The sequence below is a fragment of the Osmia lignaria genome, chromosome 6, assembly GCF_051020975.1.
Source record: "Osmia lignaria lignaria isolate PbOS001 chromosome 6, iyOsmLign1, whole genome shotgun sequence".
Lineage (NCBI taxonomy): Eukaryota > Metazoa > Arthropoda > Insecta > Hymenoptera > Megachilidae > Osmia > Osmia lignaria.
The window spans coordinates 5,641,189-5,653,839 of NC_135037.1; the positions used below are offsets into that span (position 1 = coordinate 5,641,189).

The 12,651-nt window shown below is 37.2% G+C and overlaps 1 protein-coding gene across 7 annotated transcripts in view; it reads left to right on the forward strand.

Annotated features, from left to right (window-relative positions):
- LOC117601432 (uncharacterized) overlaps window positions 1-12,651 on the forward strand; it is a 255,838-nt gene that overhangs the window by 80,087 nt on the left and 163,100 nt on the right. Inside the window, exon 3 of one of the 7 annotated variants that reach the window (XM_034318150.2) lies at window positions 862-918. The exons of the other annotated variants lie outside the window; for them this stretch is intronic. Within the exon in view, the coding sequence (XP_034174041.1) occupies window positions 862-918 (57 nt within the window). The remainder of the gene's footprint in view (window positions 1-861; window positions 919-12,651) is intronic. 7 annotated transcript variants of the gene reach the window in all.

Below are 12,651 nucleotides of genomic sequence, written 5' to 3' on the forward strand. Positions count from 1 at the left end.
GAGAAGTGGGTGTTGGTGGTTTTAATACTTTGATGGTTTCAGGCTTCGTGGAATCTAGGATTTTTATATTAAGCGTGGTAATAAATTCTTTACGACTGACTTTATACAATCAGAGTTGAAATTCTGATGAATTTTTAGAGAAGTCTTCGAGATTGTAATATGTCGAGATATACTCGCGATCAAATCAGTTTTCCCGAGGGAAAATGGTAATATATTGGATTCCTGTCCTTCGTGGGTGGCCACAGGATGAATGACGGCATAGAGAGGGTCACTTATGTATAAACATTTACACGTGAAAATTTGGATTAATAATTATTTTCAGTGATATACCAAATTTTATAATATTCAGTAGGTAAAAGTTAATTTATAATATTTAATAATTAAAGTTATATTATTTTTTCTAAATTACTTTTAATATTAATATCATATTTTGAGGAGTGTACCCCTTGAAATAGTAGAGCCAGTTCTGTTTGAAATATTTAAAATAATGATTGACAGATTATAATATATAATATAGTAAGTTTTTTTTTTCAATGGAATTTCACAGTTATTATATGCATACATCAATATTTATATTGTCCCTAAAACGCGAACCGTGAACCAACTTCCGCCTGCAGAATAATAAACTATGCGCCGGATTTCCGTATCGACGTTTCAAGGTTTACAATTGTGAAATTCACTGATTTTCTTCTTTCTTCTGTCATGTTTCATATCATTATTTAAGCACCTAATTAAATTGGTGATTCATATCTCTTTGCTTTCTTTCAAAAACTGAAAAGTATGATTCACGAACAAGCATATTTATTCTTGTTATCTCCTTGTCTCATTATTAAATCTGATTATTTTCTCTTTTGTTCTCAGGTAAGCACGAACATGCAAAGAGTAGAGTGTAGTGTGCAGAAAGGTGAAAATTCCACAGTATGTATATAATATAATAATACTTAATTTATTAAATATATTAAAAATTAATTTTTCAATACCATGCTTCGGTTTGTTAATTTACATTATTAGTATGATTTTTACGATAATCATAACTGTATTAATTTTTTCATTTAATTATCGCGATTCAATCATTTTAAAATTGTGTTATCGTGTTTATAAGATATTCTGACAGAATATTTGAATGAGAATTGACCCAGAGCTGTTGCTCCACATCTTCAGAAACATCGAGCGCATTCCTTTTCTCGGAAGTCGAGTAGCTCATCAATTTCCAAACGCAATGAATCCGATTTGCATTCCATTTCCATTTCGAGCGGTGGCAGAACGTCGGGTCATTAAGCTCGCTGAAAAGCACCGAGTCGACATTCGAACGGACGAAAATTACTCGTGCGCGCATTTAAGGATGCAATTTTCTTGCTACTCCACGTTCTGTCGAATGCCAGAATTATAACTTATGCCTCCTAATTTGCACCATTCGTGCAACCGTTGCTTCTTATCGTAAATCAATGAACGTGCTTAGTGTCCAACGGGTCTCCTTTTCTCTTTACCCGTGAATTTCATCACGATTTGAATATCGTCGAAGTCGTTGCACCGGTTCGTTTCTCTTCTTTCTACGTTTTCGATGGTCCGTTGAACAGTGCATTATCATAATAAAGCGACGGGGTATCTCATCGATTTCCTTTCTCTTATACAACACAATATTCGTATTGAGGTATTACATATCAAATCATAGAAAGACACGATTTAATGACATAAAAGTATCACAATACAGTAGACTCTCGTTATATTGTCACCAAGGGGACTGGTGTGAAAAATTTGTCAAGCTTCTAAATTTTCATTTAAAAAGAGAAGGGTAGATAAAAATGAATCATTTTCATAGACTATGATGGTGGAATGGTGACAGGAGTCTTTAAAATCCATGTGGCAATATAACAAGAGTCTTCTGTAGTAATACAATTATTGTCATTTTCTAATTTAGTGTACAATTTTTCAATTAATTTGTTTGAATGAAATTGAGCCAAAATGAAGATCTAGTATTTAATAGTTTCTTAACAAAATATTTTATTTATGAAAAACTGAAAGGGATTCGAAGAATATATTAATCAATAAAATATCAGATTGCTCTATTAGCTTTAGCATAATAATAAATCTGCAGCACATTGTGTCCATAGAGTATCATTTATACTAAAGATACAAAAGGGTTGTAGAAAGGGGTTGGTCCTAACAAAAGAATCAATTTTGATGAAACTTCTCTACAATATACTTTTCATAAAAATATTAGACACATATTTTTGTTATTGCTGCTGATATTCACTTTGAAGGAATGAATGCAGAAATGCAACCCCCAAAGTTGGAGATGCGCGACACCTCGGTACGTTCCCTTGCAATTGTGAATACAGATCGAGAAAGATTTATTCGAACGGTTTGAAGTTCGTTTGGAGTTGGAGTGTACCTATAGTCTGAATCAGGCTTTAATCTTCGTAAACGGAGAGAGTCTCCACGCACAAAACCAGTAGAGCTGGGAACTGGTTTTCTGGCGGACGATCAACGCCCAAGGCTTGTCACGATGCCGGGACGCCGTTGTTGAACGAAGCTCACACGCGAGCACCGTGGTTGTTTTATAATTCAGCCAGCTCGATCAAGTACCAACCGAGAAAGAAGAAGAAGAAGAAGAAGCGTTCGTTGATCGGTCGCGCGGACAGAGAGACACCGGTTACCCAACGATGAAGCGATTATCAATCGACGAAATTTCAAAAATATTCCCCTCCTTTCCCGGCAATTATGGGAAAATTAGAGTGGAACAGATAAGATTTACGCTTGTTCGATTTCCTGAACAGGGAAACGATTATACTTAATACTACCCACTTTCGATTTGACTTTCCTGCTTCTTGGTAGCAGCGGAATTAATACCGGTGGATGCTTGTAATTCTTGATAGAATGATTATCTTGCAGTTGGTAAATACTCATTAATCCTCGCACGATCATTACAGGCTCATTTTGTCTTAAATAAAATGTGTAAAATGTAGGAAGTTTATTTCTGAAGTTAATACAAAAGTGTAGATACATTTTAATTTTCTACAGAACACGTTTCAATTAAGAATTGAAATTATAATCTAAAAATTCTATTTTAAAAGGGTTCAAATGAGTTGTAGAGTGATTTTCAAGGTTTATTTCAGAAATTTTCATCCTTTGTGGGTTAAACTTAAAATTTTCTTAAAATTTTCTCTCTTAAAATACAGTAGCTTCTTGCAGGAAAAATTTTAATCTGAATTAGAAATAATTAAGGACGGCTGAGAGACGAGACACCCTGTATATTATCCACGTCTCTCGCGGTGAAAGGGTTAAACCCGACGATTATTTAAAAAGTCCGCTTAAATGTTTTCGATTTTCCGCTCGTTTAAGAGTGTTCGAACGCTGAAATTTAATCGGTAGATTAGTTGAGCGAGGCGGCAAGAAGCCATCCAGCCGATGCAGGATGGATGTTTTAATATCGCTAATTACGCGTAACGTAACTCGCGTTAAGAAAGTGCCGTCCGAGAAGTTGGTAATTAAAATAGTGCTGCCGCGTTTGCCTGCTAAGTTTCGTATTTGCATGCGCGTGTTACAGGGGTTGAAATCGAGTTACGTGATTCCTCGCTAGGCCCACGGTGCGCGTGGTAAACGACGAGGAAACTTTCCGTCCTCCGAAATTCGCCAAGAAACTCGTAACCCTCGTGGTTTGAACCGAAATTGTCCTCGTCTTGCACGGGACGGTAGACATTACCACCCCGTGGAGTCCACTTTTCGCACCCTCGTTGTTTCCGCGTATAATTGGCCCATTTAGCAGTCATTTTGTCCTGTTTTCCTTTCGGTTACATGCGAAACGATCCGCGACTCCGCCGACAATTCCGTTCATTAACAATGGGCTTCCTTAATTGTTCCGTCGACAATGTAACTGGCTGCTTCACCTTCGTCAACGATAATGAAGAAAAACGTTGGCTGACCAAGGTAGACAGAACGAAGGTTAGATTTATTTTGTTTAGGGTTTGAGAAGACTTTCATTCGATTATTCGATGCTGCTATTATGGCTGTTTGGTGTCCCTTAAGGTACGAAGGGTCTGTGGTGAATAATGTGGTTTATAAAGGGTTTCATCACTTTGGGGGAATATTAATTTAAGGGTAGTTTTTTTGAAATTGAATTTAAGAAATTTTCTGGGTTTATGATTAACACTTTGATTAATTATTTGTCTGGTTTAATCGAGAGCCAAACTTATAAAATATATACAGAGATATTAACGAAAGAGTTTGATATATTGAAACAATAATTTTCAAATGTTCAGTACAAAATTTAGAAAATGAAATACAAGATTAAATTAAAATTGGAGCTCTTTTTATAGTTCGCCATCCAAGGGCTAATGATGTGGTTGATGGATTAGTATAAAATATCAAGCACCATCCATGCCAATTACCATTTTAATGGTGTAATAAAAATGACAAAGTTATGACTTATAAAATATATACATGTATATTTCTTTATATTAACGACCAATTATTTTACTCTTTCTAATTATACAAAAACAAATGTAGGCAAATGTCAACAAATTACCAGACAAGAAACTTTGTTTCATGGAATGTAAACTTCAGTTATGAAACTATTCTCTTATGCAAATTGCATAGATCAATTTGTATAGCAACAATTTATTTGCCCCGCACAACTTTCCTGGATTCTATAGACTTTCAAACAATTTATGGATCATTGCATTTCCTAATTGAACTTCAAGTACTGTGTATACTTTGAAACCCGCTTGCATAGAACTTTTCAACTGACCAAGTTCTTAATTAACTTCCTTTCTTAAGTATTTTTCGTTGATCAACTCTCCGGGTGCGAATATCTCGCCGAGAATGTAACAAGCAGAAGGTGGACCTCGGGATGGCGACAATTAATTCGCCGCAGATTATTACGGGCATGAGCAATCGGTGTCTAGGTTCTAGCTATAGCATCTCCTGGCACGGTTACCGTCTCGCTGGCAGATTAATTATTATCGGCTTGGATTATTACAGCGCTCGAATGGGTGGTCGGCCCGTACCGTGGCACGAACATTGCTCACGTGTTGTTCCACGCTGTTCGACACCATTAACGACGATAAGCCCTACCGGACGCGTATATCGTCGATTCGCAGTGGCAGGTGGAACCGTTCGAAAATTCGACGTTACACGCGTGCGTGCAACGCGAACCAGCCTACAAACAATTTTACGACGCGAGCGTCCAATAAGCGAAACTTCCGACGAATAATAAGATATGCTAATGGGTGGACGTCTGAAAAATTACGAGCACCACCGTGTCCCAACAATCTTTCCGCATGCATCTCGACGGCCAATCGTAAATTAACCCCTTACGGGACCATGCGACCAGAGAAAACGAATTCATTCTTTTTTTATCGACCTTCTGTAATTTTCCTCTTCCACGAAAATTAACCCCTTGGACGGCGGACCCTTCGGATAAGAACATTTCAATTCCAATTGATTTTTATTTTTTTAATTTCATACCATTCCTTCGAATATTATTATTATTTTTTTTTTTTATAAAATCCATAGCTAAAGGGTTAATTTCGATGTCGAAAGAGTTTGAAAGAGAAAGAAAGGGAAATGTCAGTTATGGCGCTATTGGTTGGTAGCCGAAGCAGCGGCAAGTGTAGACCTGTTATTAAGGTCAATGGGCTTAAAATGTTTTAGCCGTCATGGTCTTTACGGCGGGGCCACTCTTGCATCGCGCAAATATCCACCTTTCGACCGACTCCACTTCCCCTCGTCCCTGCTTTTTTCTTTTGCCTCATCTACACCGCGGCTGCTCTCCTTCGTTCACCTGCATCATTCGAACGTCTCTTGTTCTTCCACCAAACAGCGTTCATCGATCTTCGAGGCCACTCTTCGCGGTAATTGCACGTAATCACACCCGTAGCCATTATGAGAGCGACTTGGCAGATGCACATTTCTTTTTACTCTTCGCCAACCACTTCCTCTCCGCCTCCCTTGTCGTTTCTCATTTCGTTCTGCGTCGTTCCTGGATAATTATTGGATTGGAACGTTTCCGGTTGGAAACTTGCAGATCGGTATCTTTAATCCATGACTGGGTATTAGAACAATTGTTTGGAATAATAGGTATTATATTGAAAGAGAAGGCTGGCTTCTCTATCTGGTCCGCGCTTTTAATTTTGAAAAAACGCTGCGATGAAATAATTATTTTCTCATCTAATAAAAATTCTATAAATTCTGAAGTTTTTATTCGTGTAACGCGGCGCGATACTGAGAGCAAAACGTAATGGCTCGTTTCCATTTACCTCCAATTAAGTTATTACCACGTATTTCCCAGTTGCCGTGCCTCCCGACGAATAAACTCGCTCGTAGCGCCGTTCACCTTTTCCTTCGAACAACTATCCTTCAGCGATCGTTCGCCAAGTTATTTCGTTTTTCTCGAGGTTGCTCGTAAAATTCCACGATGGAAGCGTTAATAAATCGACAAATTGCGGGCAATCAGGGACGATATCGTTATGAAAACAACCCGACAGATGCGTGGCTTTTTTTCTCCGTTTGAGAATTCTCCTCGGGCCGTCTCGTTCGGAGTCGAAGAATCCGCGGGAAACGAAGGGGTTCGGATAAAAAGGAGATCGAGGGAGCAGGTACATAGTTCGTTCCTTTCTCGGGAATGCAGCTCGTCCGGATGAAAGGAACGAGATGCAACGCTGGCATGCATGTATCTATCATCGAGCTTTACACCGTAATTAGCTACCTCTACTATATAATGTGACCCGGGATTACCCATGCTACATTGTACGGTCGAACGCATACCCAGCACGTTAAATGGATCACAGGAAATGAAACCGCGATCGAACGACGATGGGGCTGGTATTAAATTTTACGTTAATCGATTGAGGATTTTTTTAAAAACCTTTCGTTCTGATGCATTTGCGAAAAAAGAGTTCGATTTTGATGAGTTGATGCCAATGCGCTTCGGGTCTTTTATTTTATAAACTTTATGATGATTCGAACGAGTTGATTGTCATGATAATTACTTTTAATGAGAGGTACATGGATTACAAGTCGCATTTAAAATTTATTATATTTTACACGTTTCTTAGTTTACATTTTTAATTGGTATTCAGCCTCCTGTAATTATAGTGTCGTGATTTATATTTGAAAAATTTTCCAAAGATTTGTTGTAAGCAGATAATATGAAGTAGTCAGACATACATTTTTAGTAGCTCGAAATTAAATTTCCAAGTGTACAACATCGATAACAGCAACGGTAAAGTGGCGAAGCATTATTTATGCAGTTCGAAGGGACGGGATCGCATTATACCGAAGAATTATTTTTACGTTTGTTTTCCGTCGAGAGGCGAAGAGCGAGGTAAGATGGGCATTAAAATGGCTACCAGTTCTTCTCGAGTGGCTCTCGAGAAGAGCGGAACATCTGTCGGAGTGGCTTCTTCTGCCCCTTCCAACATGTCTTGAATCACGCGGCCTGGTGTGACAAGGTACGTACAGGATTGAAGGGCACCAAAAGGAATTGAGGTTTCCCCGTCGTTCACCAGGGAAGATTAAAGTCCTCTCCCTTTTCCCCCTTCCACCCTACACCGATCCTTTTCTTCGGTCTATCTGAAAAATTCAGTTCCGAAGATCAAGAAGGATTCTCGCGTTTTTCGATGCCTCGGTTGCTTCTGTTTCGAAGGAAAGCTGCTTTTATCGACAAGATTGACTCGTTTATAAATAATGGATTCCTATATCGTTGCTGGTTACCTTTATCGTCTCGCTGCCACAATGCTTTCGCTTTCTTATCGCATCTCGGCCTCTTGTAATTTCAAATGCGTGAACCAAGTGAATTGGATTTGTCTCGTTTAATCCCTTCAGGGGTGACTATCGAAAAACCTTTAGCCAAAGCTGTTACACGGATCCGACGATTCCCCTAGCCCTGTTCCGATGATCAGAGGATTCGCATTATACGGATCGCGTTTCCTCGTTAATTCCAGGCCCCGAAGAAGCGGTTCGCTGTCTTCCGATCGTTTATCTCCTAATTCCGACACGGTTAGCAATTCGGTAGCAGAGGAAACCAGTTAGGCGAGGAGGTATACCGAAAGGTGGCAAGGCGGTCGACGAAATCAACCAGTTGATTTGCTTCTCCCATGACGATCGATCACTAGACAGAACTCTCCGATAGCCGATCAAAGACATAATGGTAGCCAATGGACAAGATGATAAGACATTCGGCTCGATTTCCAGCTGCTCTTCGCCGTCTATATATATCGGCTTTTTGTTGCGCAGGTTAGATCGAGGATGAAGGTCGCCCGGGGCTAATCCTATTGTAGGGGGTATAATTGGATCGGTTCAAACCTAACCCCACCCGTTCCTGTCCACTTCATTCGTTTCCCTCCTTGTAACCCCGTGCGGAACAATCTAGCCTGGTGGCAACTCGTCTTTCGACAGAACTGCTTAGCTCTTCGCCTAATCCTCGACGTCCCTCGTAACTTCGTTAGACGACCTTTCAGGACCGTTCGCCTATCACGATTGACCCAAGACTGGCTGACGCTCATTGAAAAATCAATCGCCTATGCTGCTTTATCGAATCACGAGGTGAGCTCGTTTTCACCCCATTTTTTCTTCTTTTATTTTTCAGAATGTTTCTTCGGTAAGTTGATTCATTTTGAATTTTCTTTAGACCATAGCTAGTTTGGAAATTTAATTTTTAATTTCATTTTCATGGGAAATGTTTAAATATTCTTCTGTTCATATAATTAATACGAGTTAATAGAAAATCATCAGACAATCGAGTAATTTCAAGCGTTCATTCACAGATGATTTAATAATGAATTTTCTATTATTTACAACTCGCATCATTGATCCCCAGTAAGTTGAAAGCATCGGTCGGTACACGCTCGAACAAAGCGCATTGTGAAAATAAATGATCGATGGATCGTAGACGTAATACCGTTGAAAGATAGTATTGAACATTAATTATCCATTATGGACATTAGCGCTTCGACCAGAATGGATACTCTGTTATTAATCTTGTTAACCGATCTGCCCTAGCTGGCCGGCCTGTATCGCTGCGCGTAATTCATAAACTAAAGCCCGTTTTAATGAACGGGACCTAAGCGGCATTTTACAGCAACAGCTACGCTCCAGTGGAAGCAGCCTCGGTTTTAAACTATAAACACCGTCAGATAAGTTATTCTCTTTGCTCTCTGACCCGAATGCTTGATCACGGTCTCGTTACCCGCTACTGTCGTCATAAAAGCGAAACGAATGTAACCCAATGTCGCAATAAATTGTTACAGAGCAACTGTTACACGATCCGCGAGCCGGCGGCAGTAAATTCTCGTTGAAATTATCGTTCGCTCGATTCGTTTCGCGTGCAAATCAAACAAACTGGATTCAAACGTTATTCGCTTATTAACCGGACAATCGTGAAATCGATTAAAAATTACCTGCACCTTTTTTCCTTCGTGACGCGTATCTTGCAGAGATTTTTAATGCTTTTATTGCTAGAGGAGAATTATGCGGTTAATTATCCCCTCAGGCTGATAATTATGCACTGATAAAATTTATAGCGATTGTGAAAATTGATTTAGACGAATTCATTATATTTTCTAGGGGCTTATTTATAATTTTGTGAATGGAAAATTACTGGTCTGATTAATTGCAAATTTATGAGGCAGGCAAATATTTTACATCAAATTAAAAAAAATTATATTTTAAATATTTATCGTGACACGATTTCATATTTGTATCTTTTTTTTAATTTTTCTGTTTGAATTTATACAAATGATAAGATTTCATATATCACCAAATTTTATAATATTTAATAATTAAAAATTATATTATTTTCTTCTCTAAATTATTTTTAATATTAATATTTTCAAAATGAAGATTTCAAGAATTAGGTATAGCTTTCCCTATTTTCCCTATGAAAGTCTTGAGTTGACCGTGACTGTACTAAATTTTAGTAACAATCTAAAAATGTAAACAATGTTGTTGACGGTACATAAAACGATAGTGAAACGAAGAAGGGAACACCGAATGGGGGAACAGCTCGTAAAATTAGTGAATTGTTGTCCTCGTCGAAGGCGTAATGATGAAAGTATACAATTTCATATGTAGAAGAGCTTCATACGTTATTATCAGGAATGTCATTGTAAATCTTTAAGTAAATGTCCAACTACGCGCGTGGAAATGGTTAACAACTCGATATAAGGAAACGGCTCAAGGTATTTATCTTTACTGAGTGTCGAACTGACTACTCGTTTGGTTTAAGTATCCTCATTAGATAATTCTACGTTGCTTCATCAATTATGTAGGGTCACAAACGCCATGGGCGGTCCACAAACATGGTCAGTCTATAGAATAACTGCTTGTTGAATATAATTGAATTAACCTTTCCTTTACGGTTGAGTCTAGTCGACAGGCGATCAAAATACATAATAATTTTTAACTCTTTCACTGGTATAGGCGACTCGAGTCGCCCCTGATGGAAAGTATTTACATTTGAATAGATACTTTCACTTCGATATGCGACATTTTGCGCTAATGTCCCATATTTTATTTCTATTTATAATTCACAGTTTTATGTACTATGTAGAATTTGAAAAACAATTTTTAAATTCTGATTCTACATATCCGAGAATACATTAATTCTGTATTACCGTTTAAAAAGAGATTTTAATAATAATTCGCAATGAATTCTGATCGTGATAGATCGTTGAATATTAAGTTTGAATATGGTGTCGAGTTTCGTATAATTCTGTTAGTCCCATTGAATGTAAGATTTGCATTAATGGAAGAAATCGATGAAAATGTTTTATTCAACAGATTTGTACACATTCACATTTACATCGTATGGTGAATGAAAGAAGAGAGAGAAATATCTTGTAATACGATTTCATAACGAGCTTATTTACATAAATCACCATTTTTACATTGAACACAGATTTCCTTCAACAAAAGGAAACAGGAAAAAGTATAAAATTCATCGAAAGGATTTAACGTTAGCCCAAGGATGAAGAATTATCAATTAGTGCGTTCAAAAGTAGGCAAAAAGGTTTTATTAAAAAGCAAGATGCAGTTGCACTTTCCCGATGCACCGATGCACAAAAATGCATATACTTAATTTCAGAATATGCATCGCTCGATACCATTTAATTTTGTCATAATAATTTGACAAATAAAATATTATTGTCGTATCTTTTTGCCACTGTTGCTAATTAAAAAATAAATAAATTAAATATTTGAAAAAATAATATTATGAATCTTTACTAAAATTTGGAGTGGTCAATGGTTAATAAAGTGCAAATAATTGAAGTTTCACATAATTTCTTCAAACAATTGAATTTTTTACGAGGCATTTTAAGATTTAATCTATTCACTGTTTAATCATGGTACACGTAATCGTAAAAGAAATTTCATGATAAAACGTTAAAAGCTACGTACATTTATTCGAGTATCCATCAATCTTTTTTTAATAGAACCCGTGACAGAATATGATTTTTCTTTCTTTCTTTGCCAAACATGTTTACAAGTTTATTAAAATATTAAAATACGTGTCGTGGATGAAATGATACGTTTGCGTTCAAAGTCACAACGACCTGATTTCGCGTTTGAAAAAAGAGGAAACTATCGTGTTTCGGGCTATCGTTGCACGTAATCTAACAATCACGGAAACTTTTTATCGATACGAACACGTGACAGTCTAATTTAACTATAGTTTAATAGCTTCGTGGTTCGCTGTTGGCGAACTTTCTAATTATACCTCGACGACAAAATTTGCAGCTACGCCGCGCCATTTAGCCCAAGTTACGTTCAAATTCGCGGCAAATTTGCATTCGTCGGAATAAACGAGACCGGCCATCAACTTTTGCGCTGCAATAATAATTTCATGATTCGCGTGTACGATTATTCCAGATGGTGATTCGAACAGAACGCCGGTATAATTCTGTTATTCAACATGAGCTTTTAATAACGTGTTATTTATATTTATAAAGTCAATTCGTTTTGCATGTACAGTCGCGATCAAATCAGACTTCCATGGGGAAAATAGCGACATAAGGGAAACAGGAATTTTTTAAATCTTCATTTTTACGATGATAATATTGGAAGTAATTTTGAAACAAATTAATACAATTTTTAATTATTATATATTATAAAATTTCGTATATAACTGAAAGGTACGAATAACAAATATTAGACCATTCAAGTTTTCCCGCGTAATCGTGTACATACGCAAGTGATGGGGGAAACAGACCTATACATATGGGATTTCCTTTAAAAATCATAATTCTCCCCGTAACCACCTATGGCGACATGGTGGAAATCCACGGGGGGAGGGGGCACCGCCATTATCTCTAGGAAAACCTGATTTGATTGCGAGTGCCTCCCCCCCATTATCTGTACTACAGTTGATGATCGATGAAATCTTTTTATAATTCCTAATGCTAATATTTACTATAAATTTACATATCTTTAAAAAATTGTCTTTCCCTTCCAACTTATTATACAAATTTTTATATTTATCTTCCGTTTCTTGCATACCTTATACCATTAGTAAATCATTGTCTATTAAAAAGAAAAATGTTTTTCATTGAAAATGAGATAAAAATTTAACACTAAACATTTGTCTCATAAAAATTCGATTAACATCGATGATCGTACTAAAAAGATCATAAGATAAAGGGTTAAATAATGTAT